This window comes from Pseudophryne corroboree, chromosome 1 (assembly GCF_028390025.1).
Source record: "Pseudophryne corroboree isolate aPseCor3 chromosome 1, aPseCor3.hap2, whole genome shotgun sequence".
Classification (NCBI taxonomy): domain Eukaryota; kingdom Metazoa; phylum Chordata; class Amphibia; order Anura; family Myobatrachidae; genus Pseudophryne; species Pseudophryne corroboree.
Window position 1 is genome coordinate 1,023,906,900 of NC_086444.1, and position 27,503 is coordinate 1,023,934,402.

At 39.3% G+C, this 27,503-nt stretch overlaps 1 protein-coding gene across 15 annotated transcripts in view; it reads left to right on the top strand.

Annotated features, from left to right (window-relative positions):
- The window catches only part of TENM3 (teneurin transmembrane protein 3), a 1,613,133-nt gene that overhangs the window by 1,268,616 nt on the left and 317,014 nt on the right, over positions 1 to 27,503 (top strand). For 10 of the 15 annotated variants that reach the window (XM_063920671.1, XM_063920672.1, XM_063920674.1 and 7 more), the window contains one exon: positions 17,674 to 17,772. The exons of the other annotated variants lie outside the window; for them this stretch is intronic. In XM_063920671.1, the coding sequence (XP_063776741.1) occupies positions 17,674 to 17,772 (99 nt within the window). The remainder of the gene's footprint in view (positions 1 to 17,673; positions 17,773 to 27,503) is intronic. 15 annotated transcript variants of the gene reach the window in all.

The window sequence follows — 27,503 nt, forward strand, 5'->3', positions numbered from 1 at the left end:
TGTTGGTATTTTGACATGTCGGCATTTCAAATGCCAATATTCTGACTATGTCGGCATTTTGAGCATGTCAGCATCATGCATGTCGGTATTTTGACCATGTCAGTGTTTTGACTGTAGGTCAGTGGCTGTCGGGATTATGACCGTCGGTAAATCATACTGAACCCGTTCCAACAGCCCTATAGTGATTCTAATTCTGCAGCAATAGTTAGTACAAAACTACCTTCCAAAGTGCTGTTACTGGATATCTGTATTCCAACAGCCGCATACACTAAATCCAGAGTTAGTCGTTTTTCAAGTGACCCTATATATTAGTCATCCCTCTGTGTTTGTCATTAAATAGTGTATATTATTAGTATTTAACTCACTGTCTGATCTTACAGGTCATCCTGCAGGCAGTGATACTGTATATACAGTGCCTGGCAGCCTAGGAGCATCTCAGCACGTGATAGAGTCAGAGTGTGACATATCAGTGGAATGGGGTTACAGGCGAGGATAATATAAAACAATGAAGGCTGCAGGTTGTACTTCAGGGTTCAGTCTTCAACCTGGGCAAAGCCGGGTATCTCAGCTAGTTACAAATGTAGATAAAACCTTGTTCTTTGTCCTTGTTTTAACAGAACATTAGAAACGCATTCATTAATGCATCTCGAGCTTCCCTACAGTGTATTTATTGAGCAGCCCTGTAGAACTTCATTGTATTTTATCATGTATTAAATTAACTCATATTCGTATTGACAGAAGTGAAAGCTTGTCAGAAAGCATGTTTGTACAGGTCCATTCACTGACATTATTTTTTGGATTTTCAGTGTCAAAGCGCTTTTTAATAAAATGTAAGAATATGCGTTAAACTTTCAGCATTATCTGCAGAATGTTAGATTGACAGTAAAGCTGTGCACAGTGATAAATAATGTCTGAATGCTGGATGGCAAGGTCTGGACCAGACGTACTAACATCATCATAGGAGCTAGGGGAACGCCTAGCACTAGAAACTTGTATGTAGTAATTCCTAAATATGTCCATTAAAAAACTAAGGGAAGACTGGGAACTGGCCCCATTTTAGAGACATAGGTGGTCATTCCGAGTTGATCGCTCGCAAGCTGCTTTTAGCAGCATTGCACACGCTAAGCTGCCGCCTACTGGGAGTGAATCTTAGCATAGTAAAATTGCGAACGAAAGATTAGCAGAATTGCGAATAGACACTTCTTAGCAGTTTCTGAGTAGCTCCACACTTACTCGGCAACTGCGATCAGTTCAGTCAGTTTCGTTCCTGGTTTGACGTCACAGACACTCCCCCGTTTCTAAAGACACTCCCGCGTTTTTCCCAGAAACGGCAGCGTTTTTTCAAACACACCCTTAAAACGGCCTGTTTCCGCCCAGAAACACCCACTTCCTGTCAATCACATTAAGATCACCAGAACAAAGAAAAAACCTCGTAATGCCGTGAGTAAAATACCTAACTGCATAGCAAATTTACTTGGCGCAGTCGCACTGCGGACATTGCGCATGCGCATTAGCGACTAATTGCTCCGTTACGAAAATAAAATAACGAGCGATCAACTCAGAATGACCACCATAGTCATAGCGGCATCAAAACATGACAGAAAGTTGCCTTTGATTATCTTCTGATTCTGCATTATTACTGCCACCATATGGCTGTTGGTATACTGCTATGCACTATTACTGCTGGCATAGGACTGTTGGTATACTGCTATGCATTATTACTGCTGGCATAGGACTGTTGGTATGGTGGTCTTCAGTATGCCGGCTGTCGGGATCCCGGCGCACAGTATACCAGCGCCGGAATCCCGACAGCCAGCATACCGACACTTATTCTCCCTCGTGGGGGTCCACGACCCCCCTGGAGGAAGAATAAAATAGTGTGGCGCGCGTAGCGTGCCACCGTGCCCGCAGCGTGGCGAGCGCAGCGAGCCCGCAAGGGGCTCATTTGCGCTCACCACACAGTCGGTAAGCTGGCGGTCGGGCTCCCGGCGCCGGTATGCTGGTCGCCGGGAGCCCGACCGCCAGCAGACTGTACTACACCTCTGTTGGTATACTGCTGTGCACTATTAATGCTGGCATAGGACTGTTGGTATACTGCTGTGCATTATTATACTGCTGTGCATTATTACTGCTGGCATAGGACTGTTGGTATACTGCTATGCATTATTACTGCTGGCATAGTACTGTTGGTATAATGCTATGCATTATTACTGCTGGCATAGGACTGTTGGTATACTGCTGTACATTATTATACTGCTGTGCATTATTACTGCTCGCATAGGACTGTTGGTATACTGCTATGCATTATTACTGCTGGCATAGGACTGTTGGTATACTGCTATGCATTATTATACTGCTGTGCATTATTACTGCTGGCATAGGACTGTTGGTATACTGCTATGCATTATTACTGCTGGCATAGGACTGTTGGTATACTACTGTGCATTATTACTGCTGGCATAGGACTGTTGGTATACTGCTATGCATTATTACTGCTGGCATAGGACTGTTGGTATACTGCTATGCATTATTACTGCTGGCATAGGACTGTTGGTATACTGCTATGCATTATTACTGCTGGCATAGGACTGTTGGTATACTACTGTGCATTATTACTGCTGGCATAGTGCATTATTACTGCTGGCATAGGACTGTTGGTATACTACTATGCATTATCACTGCTGGCATAGGACTGTTGGTATACTACTATGCATTATTACTGCTGGCATAGGGCTGTTGGTATACTACTATGCATTATTACTGCTGGCATAGGACTGTTGGTATACTACTATGCATTATTACTGCTGGCATAGGGCTGTTGTATACTGCTGTGCATTATTACTGCTGACATATTACTAGCAGGTTTTTTTGCTTATTGAATAACCCCCAACTGTCCCATATTTGGCAGGACATTTGCCAACCTCAAAAAGGATGGCATGTTGGGTAAAAGTGCACGTGTTTAGGTGGATCAGGGTGGGGGTGTTGCAAAAGGGTGGCTGGGCTCATCTCTCCCAATTTCACATGTCTAAATGTTTGGAGTTGTGTTGTTATTGTCGCATAATTACTAACTAGTTATCAGCCCAAAATGACGAAACAACAGTAATATCAGCGCCAGAACTGTGTGCGCCCGAACGGAGCTACACTTGAATTGCACCGTCAGGCACCATCTAGTGGCTGCCGACGCACACAACACTCCCCCCCCCCATAGAGGCGAGGAGCAGCGTCAGGCTTTTATTATATAGAATGGTTCTTGTTATTCTTATGATATTACTGAGCATCACTACTGTTTGGCATGCGATTGGGCAGATATTTACTACTATTCATAATATTACTGTTCTTAGTATAGATATATTGAGTATATTAATACTCATGTTGCTGCTCTTGGGTATTTTATAGCAGAATAGGGACATTGCCACATCCCAGTAATCAGAAAGAACATCCTGATCACAAGACATCGGGACAGTCCTCTAAAGACGGTGCTGTCCTGACAAAAACGGTACGGCTGGGAAGTATGTAATATAAGTCAGCATAGGCTTTATAATGTACAGATGTTGCAATGCTCATCTTTACTGCAATGCGGCATAGTGCTTGGAACGCCAGGCTGTGACTATTTACATCCAGTGTTCGCTCCATTAATTCCATTAGGAATTAATGGGGTGATCGCTGGCTGTGAATAGTTGCAGCCCGGCACGCCATTCAGCATGTCGTATCGCAGCAAAGATGACCATCGCTACATCTGTATGCCAGTGTGTGTGTGTAGGGGGGACGCCTATCACACAAGTGTGACATCACACAATGGGGCTGATTCTGAGCCGCATGCAGTCTGGCTGTAGTTGCGGGCAGCTGCGGAAGCCTGTTTTATACTATTGCGAGAATCTGTACAACCCGCGCCGCCCATTCATTTTCCACGCACAAAATAATCATCATTCGGTTCTGCACTTGCTAGTTGGAAGAGATCCTCCGGAACAGGCTTCTCTTCCCGTGCACATGACTCAGAATAGCACGTGGCGGTCTATAAAATCAGCTTCTTTTCCATGACACTCTGATTAAGGAGGATACGTAGGAACGGACTGTTCCTACCCCAAGATGCCTTTTTTTGTGGAAAGTCAGATCTGGCCAAGTTCCATCCTACTCAGAATAGGAAGGAGACACACAAAATGCATATATTCCCATCTGTGCAATAGGAATCAGGCCCAATATGTATACCTCCGTGACGTTGGCGACAGGCACATTTCTAAATGACTATTTGATTGCTCAAAATATGCAGTACTGTATATGAAGTTATTAGGCTGCAAAGTGCAGCCTAATGTGACTGATGTTTCCTCTAAAAGGTGTTGAAATGAAAGAGCTAAAATCTTAATGAATTCAGTTCTCCACCAAGCATTGAGAATTTGCTGTTTAGTACAACCCTGTACACATTTTGTTTTTAATGTCATGATCCTGATGAATCTGAGGGAACGATAAATGTGACACCCACTTTGCTGCCTTATATCTAGCCCTGCATTGATATGTAATGCTACCACTTACCATAGACGTGCCATACCGTGCAGTTTTGTAGTATTTAAAATGATGCTTTGGAGAGAGATATTCTGTATTCAAAAGTAGAAAATTGTAATTCTTAAAAATTTTTTACAAAATGCCACAAAACTATGTTTGCACATGGGGGGGCGACTTGTATTCCGTGACAGATGTTTTGTCACGTACAGTGTTTGTGAGAAGTGTAGTCCCAGAAACATGTTAATTCATTTGACACATGAAAGCTTAGATAATCCTGTAGAAAGCATGGGTAAAATCGCACATTTACACTTAAACATTTATGAATTGCTTTGAATGTGGTTCGGGAATTCACACTATAATTTATGCTTTATTTGCTTTTGAACTGTTTAATAAAATATTAACTATATAGTTTCCAAAGTTTACATGTAATAATTTATAAGGAACTAGGGAACCAACATTATTTGATTTTTCCCTGTAACGTGAAGGAGAGCAAAACGTACATTAGATTTGGTGATCAGAGCAATACTGACATTGGAGCAATACTTTTCCATATTCCCACCTTCCTTTCTGAAATGTTCTTGTTCTGTTTGATGGGAAATCTTACTTTTAGAAATATAATGTTTGGTGGCCCTTTATGGGAAAATTTTCAAAATGGGTCAAATGATTTTTCCATTATTATTGCCAAAAAGGAAACAAATCCGCAATCCATCCTGGCAGGACAGACCTATGATGCTAGCGGACTTTTCTTGTGTATTACTTGCAAGTTTCGCTCCATAAAGTGAATTCATCTTTACTGTGTAGTGTGTTTTCTCTAAATAAATGGAAAAAAAACACCCTGTTTTAATATGCAACTTTTGGTATTTCCGTAACATTCAATTCTCATTAGAATTTAAGGCAAATTACACTATATACACTGCATATGTCATGATATTTGATGTAATGCGATTTAAAATTAGCTTTAAAACACGAACATTGCAGGGAATTATAGTATAAAAAATGTTTTGTTTCATCTGGCAAGCTTTGAATTTCCCCACTCTAGAGCAGCAGAGGAATACATCTTCCTGGCAACATAGGGAGTAAAAACAGGTTCCCTTTCTCAATTTCTCAACCAGTCCCCGAACTATATAGCAAGTGTGCAGTCCCCGTGCCTGAGTAAGTACATGCAGGGTTGGACTGGCCCACAGTGGTACAGGGGAACCCCCCAGTGGGCCCCATTGCCTGAGGACCCACCTCTTCCACCTCTAGGAATCCGTTTCCAGACTCTGCACTTTAATTATACATTATACTGCATGTACTAGCAGTGTTTACTAAATATATTTATCATAAGGTCAAAACCGTGCACTCTCTAATGGATAGACAAACCTCTGTGTTGGCTGACCACACCTCCTCTGGAGAGTGACCACACCCCTACACATGGGCCCCTAACACTGCATTCCCCCGGTGGGCCCTTCATGCCCCAGTCTGACACTGAGTACATGTGGCAGCCTGATCAGGTTAGAGAACAACAGTTCTCTTGTATATCCTATATGCCAATACTGCATGTATAGTTCCGTCAACATATAATACACATTTGTTAAACTTTATCACTGTCTTTGGGAGTGTCCAGTGGTCCAGGGTTTCTGGAGATGGGTAAGGCAGGAAGCTGAGACCTACCTGGTCAACTTTGTGCCTTTTACCCCTGAGTGGGCAGTTCTGGGTATTTTTCTGTGAGGGCAGATACTAACTCTGGGCAGCAGGAAATGATTGCTTGCGATAAGTGGGCAGTACGGATGGTGTAATGGTTAGCAATGAGGGTTCGATTCCCACCATGACCACAACTGTGTGGAGTTTGTATATTCTTCCCGTACTTGTGTGGGTTTTCTCCGGGTACTCCGGTTTCTTCCCACAATACAAAAATATACTGGTAGTATAATTGGGTCCCAACAAAATCAACCCTAGTGTGAATATGTGTGCGTGTACATGTAGTGAGGAATATAGAGTGTAAGCGCCACTGGAGCAGGGACTCATGTGAATGGCCAAATGTTCTCTGTAAAGCGCTGCACAATATGTGTGCGTTATATAAATAACAGGTCATAAATAAAAGAAATAAGTGCAGCTGTATTTTACATGAATGGATACACCCAACCAGGGGCATAGGAAGAACTTTGTGGGCTCCATGGCAACATATGCCACACAGTGCCTCCAGTTCACATTGTGACACACAGTGTCCCCAATTCATATTTGGCGCATTTCAGCACTGCCCTCAGTTCATATTGTTGTCAGAGTGCTCTGGGCACTAGAGGTCTAACACTAGGGGATGCACCCACAGACTGATACACAGAAGGAGACAGATACAGAGCGCACCATATCCTAACACATATTGTGCCACATTACAGTGCCCCAGTTCATATTAGTTAACATTATAATGCCCTTTAGTTCATTTTATACCACATTACAAAGAGTAGGCTTAGGGGCATAACTAGATATATTGCAGGCCCCAAGGCAAATGTTTGTAAGGGCCCCTATGTCTCAACCAATGGTAAAAAATATATATAACACATGTAACTTATATAACACATTTAACTGTGACCGAGAAGGAGGGCCTCTTTCAGCTCTGGGCCCCATAGCAGCTGCACTCCCTGCACCTATGGTAGCTACGCCCTTGTATATAACACATGTAACTATAACAGGAAAGGTGGGGCCCCCCTCAGCTCTGGGCCCCATAGCAGCTGCACTCCCTGCACCTATGGTAGCTACGCCCTTGTATATAACACATGTAACTATAACAGGAAAGGTGGGGCCCCCCTCAGCTCTGGGCCCCATAGCAGCTGCAATCCCTGCACCTATGGTAGCTGTACCCTTGCACCCAACCCCTATTAATTTTCAATTATATAGGGAGAAACTAAATTTTATTTTCTGAATAGACTGGGTGGAGACTATGTTTGATAAGGAGAAGAAGGCCTCTTCCTTTTTTGACACTTGGAAAAGTTTTATTGCAACTCTGCCAACCTCAATTCATCCCAGATTTATAATAGCATAAGTCTTACCAGTGGTACGAAACTCGCATTCTCCTGGGCAATTCTCCCATTATGCTGCCTGAAGGGTGTGTTCCAGTATTGAAGTGTGGAATCTTATATAATATATATTTATTATATCATATATTGATTTATGCTTTATGTATCTTACATCTGCAAATATATTATAATAGGCTTACAAATTAGGTTGGCTCATAGCTAAAGGGGCAGAGATTAGCACTAGTCCAATCACACAGCAATGTACATTATATGAACATTCCTATACATATGCATGTGATTGGCTCATTTGGGTTTAGGAATTATATATCTACTTGTCCAAGAGATATGTCAAGGTAAAGTGTAATTATACTTTACAGAGATATATAATCCTGGCTCATTGACTATGTGGGTATGAATATAGCTACTGAAAACAATTACTGTCCAAGCAATACATCTGTGCACATGGTAAATATACTTTATGCAGGGATGTATCCTTCTGGCTCATTTGATATATCAATGCTCTATACCTTAGGGGTATAAATATATTGTCCAACTTTGCAGAGCCTTATATAATATATGCAGATTTGTATGATTTAGAGATTCCAAAAAATGAGTTTGAACCATGGAATAATAGCTCTATTTTAATAACACTTTATTCTAGGTATACAAAATACAAGATATGAAAAACACAATGATAATAAATCCTATAATTATTATTAACTGCAGTACATATTAAACAAACACAAACAATATTACAAACTTTAAACAATTAACACACATACTGTACACTTGCAAGAATTATTGAGGGTTAAATGCATAGCTACCTTCTTCTGATGTCTTAGGATCCTTTCCTTGTCTCTTTCCCTCTGCACTAACTAAAGACTGCTCCAAACCCTGTCTTATATCCCAACTTTAACAATCCCAATTTACATATTCAAAGGTGTTGTAAAACATATCAGATAATTTGTTCAACAGTGACGAGCAGGGGGTGAATTCTGGAGTCATAGCGTCTGATATTTGTTTGTCTATCAAGGTTTTCCTTTGGTTATTTTGGAGTGTAAATACTGCTAGTGTTCATCAACATTTGAGACTTCGTTAATTCAATTGATCCTAGGAGTCATTGTCTCAAAGCAGAAGGCCGAATAACATACATTGCTCAGGATATGCAGATTCCTGATTGTAGTCTTAGGCACTTCCTTGCGCATGCCATTACCTGTGTGCCTTTGAAGTGACCTAAACCAAGTGGCTTGCTGATTTTATCTATCAGAATCAAATTATTCATTTGCTACAGACATATATCTGTATGCAGACATTGCATTACATTATTCCCTACTATGCCTATACACACAAAAGCATACACATTACCTCATACATTCAAACTTATTTCATATCTATTCCTTACTATATATATCCAGTATACTGTTCATTATGGTTACATCGCCTATTTATAATGAATTATATTTTGATTCAGACACCATCCATTGCCCTAATATTATATTGAGTGCGGACAATTACCTATATGTCAACAGTCGCCCCCTTGTGGCCATGAGAAATTATTTTGATTGGCCACACATTAAACTAGCGTAATTGCTTCCAAATACATTTCAAAATTTCTTCAAAACATAACTTTTGTTGTAACCATAATATATACCATAAGTGTAATAATAATAACCATTATGATTTTAAAAATCTCAAAAAATTCTTAGCTTACCTAACCTTATTCTACTTTTACTTTTAACTAAAGCAGACAAGACTGAGGTTTTTATTCAGTATTCATGAGGAAAACTAATTTCTACAGACATTTGGAATACCATAGCCCAATTGTAGACCTTTTTTCTGTATCTGGATCAGTACGTTTGGACATTTTTGCTGTTCTTGTCTGTAGCAATTTATTGGGATAAGACTGTCATCTGCGTGATTTGCTTGCAATTGGAGACACCTTGCGTTTGCATTATGGAGGCAGTTGAAGTAGAATTCTTCATAGCAGCTGCTCCTTTGCTTGCCATTTCGCTGTTTGAGGCAGAGGGCTGTGTACGTCGAGTGCTGTGTCTTGAACATTCAGTACTTGTGACGACCCTCAGTAATGGTCTTTAGCCTTGTGCGTCCTTTAAATGTTTTTCCAATGCCTCAGTTGTGACAAGTGTCCATATTGCTTTTGCACAAACAGGTTGTGATTTTGAATAGAACAGGCATATATGAAACAGTCTTTTTTTTTTTTTTTTCTCTTTCTTTCTTTCTTTCTTTCTTTCTTTCTTTCTTTCTTTCTTTCTTTCTTTCTTTCTTTCTTTCTTTCTTTCCTTGCTTGTTAATAGTAGGTCTTAATTGTCTTCGGGCAATAGTACCACAAATGGCTGTGAGTAGTACACCTACTCTGTTCTGTATTTCCTCACTGAATAAATGACCATGCAGTCTTAAGTCTCCTTATTCTACCTTGAACCTATTTATACATCTCAATCTTAAATAACCCTATACCAGTTTAACCCATATAAAGGCGTTTTCTATCCTACCTATATTTTGACTAATAATTATTTAAAATGCTTTTGATGTGTATATAGTAACATCCTATCAATACAATAAATGAATACAATTTTGCTTCAAACAGATATTAAATATCATTTAGGAATGGCTTTGACTAAATCTAATTCCATCCAGTATTAGATATTTAATTACTTTTGAAGCTTTTACGAAGGAAGCATAGGTAGTATCTACTGTGTAATATAAAAAAAAAACATAAAATATTTACAAGGTATATAATACAATGATATAAAATATATATATATATATATATATATATATATATATATATATATATCAGACAAATGTTTACATATATATTTGATTAAGGTATATGAAGGGATGAGACAGTTCTGTATAATCACAGTGATGAGATGTGCTGTACACTGTTGTGGGAGTGTACATGTAGTAAGTAATGATTACTTGTGATGAAAGGGTTAATGAAAACCTTCCCCTTTCTTGTGAAACTGGAAAACTCCTTGAGGATTTGTCCATATATCAGTCTTTAGGGATGCTATGTAGATTTTGCTGGATAGCAGCGATGAAAGGGTTAATGAAGACCTTTTCCCTTGTAAATTGGAGTCTTTTTGGAGTCTTGCACCATTCTGTATACAGGTTGCCAGGATTACTATGAATCAAACAAAAATACATACAATGAATATCACAGATATTTATACAGTGATTTAACATAGCTTGCTATGCGTTCTGTCCTATCTGCTGCATGTTATCAGGTACAGAATTTACAAATGTGTCTTTAAAGACTGAAGAACAAACAAACAAACAATTGTTTCTGGCCTGTGCCAATCTTTCCTGTCACATTGTGTGTCAATGACAGCACAATTGTCGCTGCAGATATGATGCTGGTTTAATTTGGAAACTGTGGCTGTTTGAACATCAAAGCAAACAATGGCTACATTGGATCTAACAAGTAAAGGAATGATACTACCGTATTCACTTGTGACCATACTCCCTTGTGACGTAGCCTGGGCCCAGACTGTCCCCAACCATAGCGTTTGCTGCTTGCTGTGGCTCCTTAGTCTGGAAGAAACTTGGAGCTTCTGAAAAAACCTACTTTTGTGGGGAGAGAAACTTGTTAGACTTTGCCAAATATGTATTGCAGGTCCCAGGGCTTTCTGTCTTTCCACACCTGTAATAAAATGGTTATGGCACCAGGGCATAAAAACATTTTCATCCTGGTGATCCTTTTTGTCATTGTTAATTGGTGTGTGGGTTGCAGAATGACACTCTGCATGTGGTCTCTCTGAGAGCATGCAAACATTTGCACCATCACTAGATTTCTCTGAGTGTTGTGTGGGGGTTACAAAAGTTTGGGAACTTTGTTTGTAAACATGCATTCCTGAATTAATTTCATGGATTTTCCCTTTAAACATGTTTCCAGGTGAATACATTTCAGGGTTTTCAACTCTGGTTACCATTGGATTTTTCACCATGGAGAACTTCTCCACCCCTGTGTGCACTGTACTGCTGCTATCAGTGTTTAAATCTGCTGACAATTCACCTTTGCCTAAGGGCATAACAAATTCTTCATTTACATTGGGAACTCTGAGAGTGTATTCAGCAGAATACTCATAATCTGAATTACACTGATCTTCCCCCTTACTAGACACAGTATAGGGGACATCTCCTATTGCTGCTACCTCCTTTACATTAATGTGCTGTCTGATGATAGACACATCCTGCACATTGCTACTTTCTTCCTTTACCAAAGAGGCTGTTCTGCTGGTGGTCTGTGTGACCATAGCAGACTCTGTGTGCTGCACATGGACAATGCTGTCCTGAGTCTCACCTACATCTACAATGTTCTCCCTTGTACTTTCTTTTATCTCCTCCTGAGAGGTCATGACAGTTTGCTTACAATCTGCCAGGCTTTTTGCTTCTGCCCCAAACTTTTTCTGTTTATTTTTCTGTTTAAGGGACTTAAATAATGAATGCATTTTTGCATTAATGGTCAGGCACGCCTTACGAAGACGTGAACCTGATTCTTCTTTACATTTCTGTTTGGCTTCTAAAGCCGCAGTTCTGCGCATTTTTCTTAATGCTACAGAAAACTTTTGCATTTTTAACATTGCAATCATTCACAATGCTAAATTTTTATATTCTTTGTTTTTAGTACCCACGGTATCCTCTCCTTAAGATTGACCGGTGTCTTAAGGTTAAACTCTAATACCTGGTACATTTACTTGGAAATACTCATTTCCACTGTGCACATTTTCTATTCTAGGCCTTTAAATTCTTTATTCTCATTTGTAACCTATTCCACTGTGATCTTGTACTTTGCCAGCAGGCTTATAGCCATTGGTGCTGCTTCCTAATAGATATTATGTTAGTTTAAAATAGATACCAAATTATTCCATGGTCCCATCTGGGGTGCCAATTATTGAAGTGTGGAATCTTATATAATATATATTTATTATATCATATATTGATTTATGCTTTATGTATCTTACATCTGCAAATATATTATAATAGGCTTACAAATTAGGTTGGCTCATAGCTAAAGGGGCAGAGATTAGCACTAGTCCAATCACACAGCAATGTACATTATATGAACATTCCTATACATATGCATGTGATTGGCTCATTTGGGTTTAGGAATTATATATCTACTTGTCCAAGAGATATGTCAAGGTAAAGTGTAATTATACTTTACAGAGATATATAATCCTGGCTCATTGACTATGTGGGTATGAATATAGCTACTGAAAACAATTACTGTCCAAGCAATACATCTGTGCACATGGTAAATATACTTTATGCAGGGATGTATCCTTCTGGCTCATTTGATATATCAATGCTCTATACCTTAGGGGTATAAATATATTGTCCAACTTTGCAGAGCCTTATATAATATATGCAGATTTGTATGATTTAGAGATTCCAAAAAATGAGTTTGAACCATGGAATAATAGCTCTATTTTAATAACACTTTATTCTAGGTATACAAAATACAAGATATGAAAAACACAATGATAATAAATCCTATAATTATTATTAACTGCAGTACATATTAAACAAACACAAACAATATTACAAACTTTAAACAATTAACACACATACTGTACACTTGCAAGAATTATTGAGGGTTAAATGCATAGCTACCTTCTTCTGATGTCTTAGGATCCTTTCCTTGTCTCTTTCCCTCTGCACTAACTAAAGACTGCTCCAAACCCTGTCTTATATCCCAACTTTAACAATCCCAATTTACATATTCAAAGGTGTTGTAAAACATATCAGATAATTTGTTCAACAGTGACGAGCAGGGGGTGAATTCTGGAGTCATAGCGTCTGATATTTGTTTGTCTATCAAGGTTTTCCTTTGGTTATTTTGGAGTGTAAATACTGCTAGTGTTCATCAACATTTGAGACTTCGTTAATTCAATTGATCCTAGGAGTCATTGTCTCAAAGCAGAAGGCCGAATAACATACATTGCTCAGGATATGCAGATTCCTGATTGTAGTCTTAGGCACTTCCTTGCGCATGCCATTACCTGTGTGCCTTTGAAGTGACCTAAACCAAGTGGCTTGCTGATTTTATCTATCAGAATCAAATTATTCATTTGCTACAGACATATATCTGTATGCAGACATTGCATTACATTATTCCCTACTATGCCTATACACACAAAAGCATACACATTACCTCATACATTCAAACTTATTTCATATCTATTCCTTACTATATATATCCAGTATACTGTTCATTATGGTTACATCGCCTATTTATAATGAATTATATTTTGATTCAGACACCATCCATTGCCCTAATATTATATTGAGTGCGGACAATTACCTATATGTCAACACCAGTCACCCTTTTCTTTTACATTGACATCAATATTCAAGCATTATATGTGTGTTTGTACTGCTCATCACAACGTGTAATGCTTCATATGCTTGACTCATTGTATACAATTTGTTACAACCACATGTTCACAGGGTGATAATTATACGGAATCCGAGGGCAAACAAACAAAAAAAAAGATAAAAGTACGACTGTATATACTAATATAATGTCCCATGCACCACAGACAAGACTAGGTGGACTCTACTGTACAAGCAACTCATGCACCTAATTCCACAAATTCCTCCTCAAACTTCTGCACCTCAACAAAGACACTTTGGTGAAAGTTTTGCCATACTTTTCTGCTCCCATCCATCCCACTGTGTCAGTGTCTACTATCCTATGTCTCTATATTGGGTGTTAACGTCTGGCCCACTATCACGGACTATTGATATCTGTTATCATTCCCTTCCTCAGGCACGATAACGATCGGCAAGAGCCAACATAAGACCGGTAGTCTTCAAGACTGGGGAATTGTTTATTTTTAGTGGGGTGTTTTGCATGGGTGTAGTATGTTATGCCATCGATCGGGCTCCCAGCGACCAGCATACCGGCGCCGGAATCCTGACCGCCGGCATACCGACAGCTGGGCGAGCGCAAATGAGGCCCTTGTGGGCTCGCTGCGGGCACGGTGGCGCACTACACGTGCCACGCTATCTATTCTCTCCAGGGGGGTCGTGGACCCCAAAGAGGGAGAAGAACTGTTGGTATGCCGACGGTTGGGATTCCGGTGCCGGTATGCTGGTTGCTGGGAGCCTGACCGCCGGCAAAGTGAAGACCACCCATTTTGCACATTTGTCAGTTGTACATTGTGTGCCACCAATCTTATTGTGCACAGTATTTGAAGATTTTGTGCTACTTATCCTTTTACCAAGTCTTACTCACCAATACCAATGTTATAGTCGATGTGTACTGCTCTACAGCAGCAATATATTGGATGTAATAAATGGTTCCCATTACCCCAGTCCACTAACAAGTTTTTAATATTCCAAGTAGATACAAGTCTAGCAAAATAGAAGCCTTCTCAATATTTTACGAAGAGTGCAGCATGCAAGTTTTAAAGGCCTGGTTACAGCATCTCCCAAACAAGCAATGCTCTTTGAAAAACAGCAGCTACTAGTATGCTATGCACAAGTATTTGTTTTAATGTTAAACCAACACTCATGTCTTATTCTTATGAAGTCATACATGAAGTCACTGTTCCAAAGATATATCTAAATTTAAAATAAAAAAACAGATCCCATTGAACTTACACTCATCATTTCTCTTTGATTTGTTTCCATCACTGAGTAGTTTCTGTAAAAAATTATGAATCTGCAGTAGTACTATCACTTTCATTGTTCTTTTTTTATATATATTTTATTATGCGGGGAGGGGGGGGGGGGGGGGGGGAGCTACCATATGTGTTATATAAAGTATAAATGTGTTTTTGTGACAATAAGCTTTTATACCACCTATTCTTTTAGCCAGTTTGAGTGACTGCTTATAATGAACTACCAAATGAGTGTCGGGCAAAATTATGAAAAAGTATAACCAAAGTTTATTTTCTTTCCACTTTTTGGTGCAGCCAGGTCAAGGAGCAGTGCTGCAACTAGTGTAGTGTGAGAGGGGTAGTTGTCTAGTATACACGCCTGAAGAGGGTGCAGGGGATGAAGGATTTAGGTTACAGGTGAGTCCTGTCGGAAACTGGCCTTGGACGATTTCCCTATTGGCCCAGGCACTAACATTTCCAGTTACGGCATTCTGAACAAGTCACCTTTTCCTGCCTTGCGTCACCTCCCTTAAAAGAACTATGAAAAGTAGGCATGTGTTTTGTAACATACGTATATACTTATACTATACAGTACAGTATGCTGTTCTTTACAATCAAGCAGTAGTAACTAAACTACTGTAGCAGTTGTCTTTCATCAATCCAGTGCAAGTTACACAATAAATGCAAACTGCACATTTGCTTAGTAAATAACTGAAGATTTGTCTGAGCGTAAACTGCCTAGTTAAATGTGATGCACAATTAAAATGGAAGCCATGCCCAAACTGTAGTAATATAATTTAAAATGTTTGCTTGGCAGTACAAAGAATAGCTTAAAACTATTGGCTGAACACAGGGAGATTATACTAAAACAATCACTTACTTAGAGAAAAATGTGCTCTAAACCGCGTTACTGCACTTTAACGTGCTGGAGTCTACATCAAGTTATGGGGAAATGAATAATAAGATGAATCACTACAGATTTTCTTAAAGTGAGCATATATTTTATATATATATATATAGGGGTGTGGTATGGAGGGTCGACAGTGTCTAAGTCGACCACTATTGGTCGACAATAACTAGGTCGACAGGGTCTTTGGTCTAAGTCGACAGGTCAAAAGGTCGACTTGAGTTTTTTTGTATTGTTTTCGCCGTACAGTGACCGGGAACCCCAATTAGTGCACCGTGTCCCCTCGCATGTCGACCTAGAAACCCTGTCGACCATTAGTGGTTGACCTAGACACTGTTGACCTAGTTACTGTCGACCTAGAGACCGGATACCATATATATATATATATATATATATATATATAAATACTGTGTGTATAACTGCAAAATAGGGCTCTCCTCATAATTTCACCAGTCTACCCTTAATATTTATGTATACTGTAGGTAGTGTGCTTATTGAATGTAAACATTTATTTTACATTGCTCATTGTTAGCTATTTGCAGCAAGAATATTTATAATTTTTTAATGAATCTTAATTTGTTTATTTACTTTTTGCTGTAAAAAGTGTTTTCCAAGACAGAGTATTTCACCTTAATACAGAAAAAAACCAATTTGAAGTCTATACAGTACATAACTTGCACAGGATAAGCAGTGTAGAAGTAAGGTGTGGAATAGTCAGCACTGTACTTACATTGTGTATTAGTGCAACCAAGAATCCCATCATAGAGGTCATAACACTGGGTATGTGACCCTAGAATCCCAGCTTATAGGTCATAACACTGGGTATGTGACCCTAGAATCCCAGCTTATAGGTCATAACACTGGGTATGTGACACTAGAATCCCAGCTTATAGGTCATAACACTGGGTATGTGACACTAGAATCCCAGCATATACTGTAGGCCATGATGCAGGATATGTGGCAATAGGAATCCCAGCACATATAGCCCATTTAGCAGAATCAGCATATATAGGCCATGACACAGGGTATGTGATAATAAGAATCCCAGCCTACAGGCCATGACACAGGATAAGCATATAGGCCATGACACAGGATCAGCATATAGGCCATGACACAGGATCAGCATATAGGCCAAGACACAGGATCAGCATATAGGCCATGACACAGGATCAGCATATAGGCCATGACACAGGATCACCATATAGGATATGACACAGGATCACCATATAGGATATGACACAGGATCAGCATATAGGCCAAGACACAGGATCAGCATATAGGCCATGACACAGGATCAGCATATAGGCCATGACACAGGATCAGCATATAGGCCATGACACAGGATCAGCATATAGGCCATGACGCAGGATCAGCATATAGGCCATGACGCAGGATCAGCATATAGGCCATGACACAGGATCAGCATATAGGCCATGACACAGGATCAGCATATAGGCCATGACACAGGATCAGCATATAGGCCATGACACAGGATCAGCATATAGGCCATGACACAGGATCAGCATATAGGCCATGACACAGGATCAGCATATAGGCCATGACACAGGGTATGTGACAATATTTCTTTCATTTTTGTTTATCTTCTTTCTTTAACACCATATTGATGCTAATAATGTTTCTCTTATAGAAAATTAGCAAATCACCCAGTACTTGAAAATGGGCATGACAACCTGATAGAGATGGCTGTGTTTCCACCACCTTGCCATGATGGAGACTATGGGGATGGGTATGTGTCTCTATATGTTCCTTTCATCCTACACCCATGCACCGTTAGAAAAGCCAGCAAGTCTAATCACAGCTGGAGAATCCCCAAAGTACTGTATCTTATTCTAGTAATTGGTAACATTTGGACCATCCAAAGAGGGGCACTTCAGATTTGTGCAACCAAAAGCACTTTTCAAATAAAATAAAAAGCACTTAATACAAAGTACTAAATAACTATATAATAATAATAATAATAATAATAATAATAATAATAATAATAATATTTAATAATAATAACCAACTTTGCAGGCAGATACTGTTTGGCAGGAGCTCAGTCATACTCATTGCATATAGGATACCACAATACCAGGCACAGTAGAAGACCTGCATTAAACAGCTGATATAGGGGAGACAACCATATTTTCACAGTTTGGATACCAAACACTTTTTCTGATGAAATGCCACATAACATTTTTGCATATATGTATAGAATAATTTTGCCATATACTCGAGCGTGTTGCAGCAGCTTTCTGACCCACACTTATCCTACCCTAACATAGAATACAAATGCATTGTGCAAACCCGTCACAAGCTTTGAATGGAAGGACAATGCTCTGTCATCTTGGGAAGATTCTCAGCAACTGCAGTTCCACTTAAATATGCCTGTGACGCAAGATGATTTATTACCAGAGCTGGGGGTTCAAACACAGGGTACAAAAGCTTTAACACTGGCCATTTGCAAACCCCCCACCCCCCTCAAGGTCTTTATAAAACACTAACACTGGAACAACTGATCGGACGATGTATCGTTAGATACATCGGATGTGAAAAACCACAAACGATTTGTACAAAATCACTTGTTCTGTTCCGAATATTCCCTGCAGCAGGAAAGATCTGAAGTTACGACAAATGACCCGCAGGACCATGCATCGAATCGTTATCGTTAGTGAAAGGTATTATTTATTTATTACCAGTTATTTATTACAGCGCACACATATTCCGCAGCGCTTTAGAATATTCTGCCCATTCACATCAGTCCCTGCCCCAGTGGAGCTTACAATCTATATTCCCTACCACATTTTGTTGGGAGCCAATTAACCTAACAGTATATTTTTGGGTTGTGGGAGGAAACCGGATCACCCCGAGGAAACCCACACAAGTACAGGGAGAATATATAAACTCCACACAGTTAGGACCCTGGTGGGAATCAAACCCATGACCTAAGTGCTGTGAGGAAGTAATGCTAACCATTTCACCATCCGTACTGCCCAAAGGTACATGATTTGCACTTTTACTAACGATATATCAATCTGATGTGTCAAAATCGTACGCATCGTGTACAATATTGTTATAGTGTGTGGGGGCCTTTACAGGCTTGATATTAAAAAAAATGCACTATTTCATGCATTCAGACAGGCACAAGTGCTGGGCAAGGTTTCAGCTAAACATTATTAGATGGAAATAAACAAAATGTATTGTACTGTAGCTCCAAGCACCACACAGTACTAAAACTTTTCATTTACAGTATAAGGTGGATGCTCTCATAAATGTTGGAGAAAGACATTTTAGGAGTCAGTTGAGGAATATTATTCATCTTATCTATGAAACTAGGATTATTTGGGATGAAATTGAAGAGGCATTGTTCCCCCTTTATAAGGACGCTGTGAAATACAGTACCCTTTAAAGCTTCAGGCGCCTTGACCAGGCAGTGCCTTCATGTAATAAAGATCTTCTACACTTTTGACTTTCTGATTAAGCCCAAGCATCAAGCGCAATGATGAAATACAGAATATAAATATTGCTATTAGCTGCCTGCCAATCTCATTGCAGATATGACAGGTGCATTTAGCGGGACATCCGGGTATTCTTACTGTATTGTTTACCTTATTTCATTTTAAAATCATTTTTTCAACAGACACCAGATTATAAACTGACACTTTAATTGTAGATGATCAATTCTTACTCATGCGTGCAAGCTCACTTTTTATTTATTTATTTATTTTTGTTTGTTTGTTTTTAAATTTCAAGTAAACCGCAAAGAAATAAAAAAATATATAAATGTCTGTAAATAGCTCCTGGCAGGACATCGTGGCTGTATACTGAAAGAAAAGTGTGCTTACTGAAGCTGATTATTGCAGATTGAGAGGGTTATTCAGACTCGATCGCACGCTGCCTTTTTTCGCAGCCATGCGATCGGGTCTGAACAGTGCATGCGCATGGGCCGCAATGCACAGGTGCGACGGCCATCGCCACGGAGCAACGGAACTAAGAAAGCGTTTGACAGGAAGATTGACAGGAAGAGGCCGCCCAGGGGTGTCAACTCACCGTTTTCAGGGAGTGTCCAGGAAAAAGCAGGCGTGCCCGGCCGTTTCCAGGGAGGGTTCCTGACGTCAGCTTCTTCCAGGATTGTCGCAGCGGCTGAGTAAGTCCTGGGCTGTGCAGAAACTGCACAAACTTTTGTTTGTGCAGCTGACTGCACAGCCGATCGCACCCCTGCACAGCGATTAGCCCCTCCCCTGTAGGCAGCGATTACCTGGTCGCTGCAGTGCAAAAAACTGCCTGCGTGCGACCAGCTCTGAATTAGGCTCTGAATCTGATAGCGGGAAAGTAATAAGAAAGTGGCTCAGCATTAGCTGCAGGATATGTAATCCATACACTACGCTAGGCACCTGTGTGTTGTACAGGGACACAGCCCTGCTTACCACTAGAATGAGTGAGCTCTCATTGTCGGCTTATTATTTTTCATTTACAGAAAGCTGATTAAATATGGAAATATGCAGATTGGAGTTTATTATAGTTGTTTACAGCGCAGAGCTGCAGTCTTGAAATAGCTTTCGCCGAGCTTTGCATTTGTGGAAATGACTGTCAGGTGATATTAATTCATGTAACATAGCAATGAAATTTATCTTGTTTGTAAGCTTTTCATTTTCAAAATTGCACTGGCAGGGATCACCTCCCGGTGTGAAAGTTGTCCAAAGATAATAGCGCATCAGTTTGAAAACATAATAGATTTGAGAATACAAACCTGGTAACAGTGTGACTATGCTGTTTATCAGCCTCCAGAACACACTGTGTCACAGCCAGAAGCCCTACGTATTTGTTCTGGCTTATTCCATGTCACTTGTACTTTATTTACATGTAAATGTAGTATGTTATAGGAGTTAGGTTTCACGTGGCTTTATATTGCCGCTGTATAATTTAGTATTTTATAATACCGTACTCAACTAATCTTAAATTAAAACATCGGAACAGCCTTGTAATATACATCTTAGTCAAAGGAACTAACAAGCTGTCCAGATAGGTAAATTCAACACTGGGTGATGATTTTAATTTATACTTCTGTTAACGAAACTCCTCCAAGAAGCGTGATATAAATTTTAAATGAACCTCTCTTAGGCCAGTCATCTCTCCAGCTTGGCTGTAGGTCAGCCAGGATACAACAATGGCTTTTAATCCCTTCAAAAGCCAGGGAAATGCTATCACCATACAACTTCGCATGGACCAGATATTCCTTGAAAGTTTAGTTAAACAGGAAGATAACTGTGTAGGGCACATACATTTTCCCAGCAATTTCTGTTTGTTACATCATCTTGGAAAGGTAGGGATAGTTCAATATACATGTATATAACTGCTTTTTTTACAAAAGATGCCAAAATGAAAAATATCAGTCTTATTTACATGGCTTGTAGCAAGGAGAGCGTGTTGTGAACAGTGTTTTAACAAAAGCTTACACAAGTTGAGTTATATGTTATACAAAGGTAAACCACAGACTGTTACAATGTAGTTTGTGATGCCGCAGCTTAGTGGCAAAGATAGTGCATAGAAAGTAGATTCCTTTGTCAGACAACTATGTTAAAGAACTTGCAATTGTGTCAAGCTTGAGAACCATAAAGTAAGTAAACTAGAAGAGAGGTGGAGGTAGCGAATATGTACCAAGTTCATTTTAGATATAAGGAACCTTAGAAACATACAGTATAGTAAAAAAGAATGGTCATGAACAGTCAAACTTCTAATTAAAGACAGTAAATGATGGTTTATTCTATCTAGATAACGCTGCATAGTAACACCATTTGTAATAGGAAGTGAAGCATTGTTTGAGTTCTTAAGTTGCTTTAGGTGAAAGAACAAGTAATAAGATGCACTAAATTATAGGGGGTATTTATCAACATGGAGTGTGGAGGGATTTTTTTTTTTTCTTTTTAACAATATTGCTAAATAATAAATAAATAAATAAAAAAACTCTTATTTCCAGCACATATCAAACAGATATCACAAAGACTGCTGTAGGTCATAGTGATGCAATTCAGCATAGCGCACCCTGCACACTGATTGGCCGATGACCAGTGCCATCCACCAGTCCGTGTGCTATTGCATCCGCAAGCTCCATGGCTGTGCCTGAGATGTGGGCTGAAGATACTGGTTGAATGTTTTAAGTGTTTAAAATGCAACCCAAATGGCTGTGCAGAACTTCTGTCTGCCTCTCTTCCACCAGACACATCAATGTACAGTAGTGTATTACTAGGGGTGATCTGCCACTGGACAGCTCAGTAATAACTGACCCAGAGCAGTACCAATCTGTGCCTTCTCAGGCCTGCTTCTACAGTTGCACTCACATTTTTACTTTGGCATTTTCATATTGAATTCATTTACATTTTGTATATGTTGGACTTTTAATCTGCTTCCATTATATCATTATATAAACATGCAGAAAGTTTTTAGTATTTGCCTTTAATTCTGGTAAAAACTCTTCATCTGATTTTCTTTTCTTTTGTCATAAACAACGTTTGGAATAATAGATCTTTTTTCCCACTGCAGAGTTCATGGTCCATTTTGTGGTCGGCTTCCTCTTTTCAGTTTGTTCAGTATGATAGAGTCCTATTATGTAGATAACTTTATTAACAGAAATATATTTATCCAGTCTTCCTGGCTATTTCAGAGTATATGAGCAGATGGCTATATAGGCATTTCGTTATTTTCTTGTTCAAACATGTTTCTTTTATTGTGATTGCATTGGCCCTGTTTCTTTCTCTTCCCTGAACTCATACTATCCTTTCAATCTGTTCATTGTCGAAGGGACCTGCATCGTGGTGAATGAGATAATGAGAATCTCTGCAGACATATGCGCTAGATAAAGTCAAGAGACAGAATGCTCTCTTTGCTCGCTGCTATTTAAAGAAACTCTTATATGTAGCTTAAGAAAGAATGTCTATACCTGACAATTGGCCCTAATATTAAATAAACAAACGACAAGTGTAAAGAACAAAGGGCTGCTGTCCTTTTAAGGAAACAATTGCACGCTTTTGAAGAGTGTATGCTTTTCAGACCTCAATGCACTATATCAGTGTAACATTTTATTAACAGAAGCAGAACTGCTGAAATATCTCCTCTTCCTCCCCTTCTACTCTGTAATAAGCATTTATATGTTTTTCGCTGTGCTCAGGCTCTAGTGGTTACACCCTGGTCATTAAATTGTTCCTCCTTCCTTAGCCATTACAAGGATCCAGATATAGGAAGACTTAATCTATTACAACATGGCTGAGTATAGAGGAGAGAAGCTTTATGGTTATAAAATAAATGGATTTCACTGGACTAAGTGAAACAATCTTATATTGGACAAACCCACATTTAAATATAGTGGTGCCCATCAAGAACGCAATGCCTTGCAACTACAACTTTAGATATACGAAGCATGATGGTAAAAGTAAGAGCGATCCGTACTTCACATTCCATTATAGGCAGCAGACTCCACATCTTTGAAACATTAATTGAAGGGGATTTGATAATGATCATGAGAATACTAGTTGTTACGGCAGAGCAGGTTATATTGGTTGCTGTGACATTACTAGTCGTACCCTTCAGCATGAATGCACAAAGGTGCAGGCTTTACAGCCATGTGTGCTACCATGGAGATTTGTTTTCCAAGCTCATCGAATGGAGCAAGATAAGCACCATCATCCTACGCAATATTGGTTGTTTCTCTAGGAAGAACACACACAGTAGTATTTTATGTATAGGCACCTACTATTCTGAAATAACTGGGAGAATCATAACTTAAGGTGAGATCTCCTGGACTCCTGAGAGAGCAGGAAAACTTCCCACAAAGACGCATACGGTCTATTCATGAAGCAGTGAAAGTGTGGAGAAGTGAGCTTGTAGAGAAGTTGCTCATGGCAACCAATCAGCTACTCCGTACAATTGTATAGTATGCAAATCTAAATGTTAATTCATGGGCAACTTCTCCACTGGCTCACGTCTCCACACTTATCACTGCTTCATGAATAGACCCCGTAATTGCTTACAAAGTGTATTGGAATGTGAGGGGATGATGTCACATTCACACAAACATCATTTTGTGCAAACTGGATGATATATACGACATCAAGTCCTTTATACTTCCTTTCTTGACGCCTTCAAGGATGTCCCAGGGAGAAACTATGAGAAGTAGGCAAGAGTCCTTTTTTGACCTTGCAACCTTGTGATTACTGTACCACAGTCTGTCCTTGATGTACTATGCACTCAGGTGGGCATTTTTAGTACCTGTGTATAAAAGGTAGCATTGTCCACAGAAACCAGACCTTTACTTTCATTCACTAATTTATAGGACAGTTACAGGTGTAGGTGTTGCTATGGGTCAGATTTCCTCTTCTACACATCATTTCCTCTTCTACACATCATTTCCTCTTCTACACATCATTTCCTCTTCTACACATCATTTCCTCTTCTATACATCATTTCCTCTTCTACAGTTCTTTTCATCTTCTACATATCCTTTCCTCTTCTACACATTTCCTCTTCTACACATCCTTTCCTCTTCTACACATCCTTTCCTCTTCTACACATCATTTCCTCTTCTATACATCATTTCCTCTTCTATACATCATTTCCTCTTCTATACATCATTTCCTCTTCTACACATCATTTCCTCTTCTACACATCCTCTTCTACACATCATTTCCTCTTCTACACATCCTCTTCTACACATCATTTCCTCTTCTACACATCCTCTTCTACACATCATTTCCTCTTCTACACATCCTCTTCTACACATAATTTCCTCTTCTACACATCATTTCCTCTTCTACATATCATTTCCTCTTCTATACATCCTTTCCTCTTCGACACATCCTTTCCTCTTCTATACATAATTTCCTCTTCTACACATCCTCTTCTACACATCATTTCCTCTTCTACACATCATTTCCTCTTCTACACATCCTCTTCTACACATCATTTCCTCTTCTACATATCATTTCCTCTTCTATACATCCTTTCCTCTTCTATACATCCTTTCCTCTTCTACACATCATTTCCTCGTCTACACATCCTCTTCTACACATCATTTCCTCTTCTACACATCATTTCCTCTTCTACACATCTGCAACAGTTTTAAAACATGTTGCTGGCCTTGTTCATGCTGGAAAATCTAAATATTTTCATCTAGCCATGATATTACTTTACAGGAGTAATGGAGGAGACAACGATACAGCTAAATCTGCGTGATATCTCTTGTCACAGGACTGTTAGTCCTATCCATTTACTTGTGTATACCTTAAGGATACAAAGTGACTGCTTGTTGGAAGAACTTTGAGCACAACAACTGTTTTCTACTATGTAACTGGTAAAATAAAGAAGACCATCCACCTGAGACAGATTCTGATATGGCTTTCATTTCATTTTTCAATTCAGCTTCATAAAATGTGCAGGATTCTCTCCTGCGGGAGTTACAGCCTGTACATTTTCATTCCACTAATTGCTCACAATATATTTATTATACAGTATACATCAGCACAGTCTGTCTACATATACTGTATGATCTTAATCTGCGCAGTATGTGTGCCCACGTGCACCTTTAGCCTACAGGCAGTACATATCAAAACCTGATAAATAGTGAGTTGCCTGCTGTGCTGTCCTTTGGAGCCTTCCTTAGCTTCTTCTATGCGATTAATTAGCTAAAAGTTCGCAAAATGCATGACACTGGGAATTAGCTGCGCCTGTGTCTGTAGGCTGCTATGGTAGCCACTCACTTCAAAGGATCTTTTCCGCTTTTGTGACCAAGGGTTTCTAGTAAAGAGGCGCTTGCATGGTGGGCCCCATGGTGGAGCACAGCCCACTGTATGTGGAATAATTTATTTCTGTGCTGCTACTATCTCATAATGTAATCTCTCACTTGCTTTCCTCATATGAACAAGCATGTATCTACTCCCAACACTGTTTACTAATATATCAGTATTTTCTAAGTGAAAGGACAAATAAATCCCCAATACAATTGGTGAAGCACGAAAATAAAATGTATAGTTATTTTTTACTAAAGCAATGCAGTATTGTTAAAATGTGTCATAGAACATATCACAAAAATACTGTACATACCACATCTTTTAGGGGTCTATGTACTAAGCTTTGAAGAGAGCTAAAGTGAATGAAGATAAAGTACCTACCTACCAACCAACCAACCAACCAACTCCTAACTGCTCTTTCTCAAACACAGCCAGTAACATGGCATTTATGAGCTGATTGGCCATCCTTATTATCTCTCCAAGGCTTAGTACATAGACCGCTTAGACATTAATAAGAACAATACAAGACAAAAAGCTCATATGACAAAGCATGGCATGCCTGGATCTAGTATTTAGTAACAGTTGTGTGTAGTGCATTGAATGCCAGACTTATACAGATTCTAGCTATTATTGTCTAGAAATTGCTAGATAAGTGAAAAGTAGAATCTGATTGGTTGCTATGGGCAACATCCCCACTTCTATAAACATGCACTTTAGTAAATATACCCCTTGGGGTGATTTAAGTTAGGGAAGCTGTACGTTCCTAAGATTTTTTTTTATTTAATTTTTTTTTAGTGGTGTACTTGTCATCAAAGATAAAAGCATCACATTGAGAAAGGGATGGGTGAGGCTATTCTGCGTATAGAAGCATTGAGGATATCACTCATTTAATATGCTATCCTTTTTTCCACAGATGCATCATTTTTCTATGTACTGAATTTTTCATCTGTCTCATTGCCAGTGTCATTGCATGCAAATGGATTGCAGAGAGTCCAACCACTTCTGCCATATGGCTCTAAAATGATAGCAGTAACCTCTATGATGTAAATAATTTAAAGAAAGAAATACATTATAGCTGTAGAGAGATAAACAAGTAGTCAATAGTGACGAGCCTTTCTTTTAATTAATCACTATTAGAAAAATCAGTCATTTCACTTTTTAAGTGGTCTGGCGAAATTCAGTGCCATATGGCAAAGTTTTCCAAACGCCACCATTAAGTCCCGTTTTAAGGATATCCACATGGTTAAATCAAATTGACTGAGGCACTAATTAAGTCACCTGTGTTCAAGCATGAATATCCAGGTCTCATAAGTGGAAGAACCAGCCAGATATTTCTCCCTAAAGCCTGAAAGAGGCAGACATCCACTGACTACACTCCTATTGTGGATGTGACAGAATGAAAGGCCATTGTGCATGCACCTTTTTCTCCAGTTTTTGCAGGCACCCTACATTTAATTCTTGCTGTTTATACAGTGCCTCTCTATATATATATATATATATATATATATATGTGTATATGTATATATAGATGCTGCGGTCCGGCACTCCCTGTAAGCCTTTTCAATTATCTGTCGCTGGTGCCATCACGGTGTGAATTCCATAGTATTTCAAAGGTGCGGCACTCCTGCTTGTCTCATAAAGAAACGGACATCCGTCCAAACTTGTTCTTCAAAAAGAAGAACAAGTTTGGACGGATGTC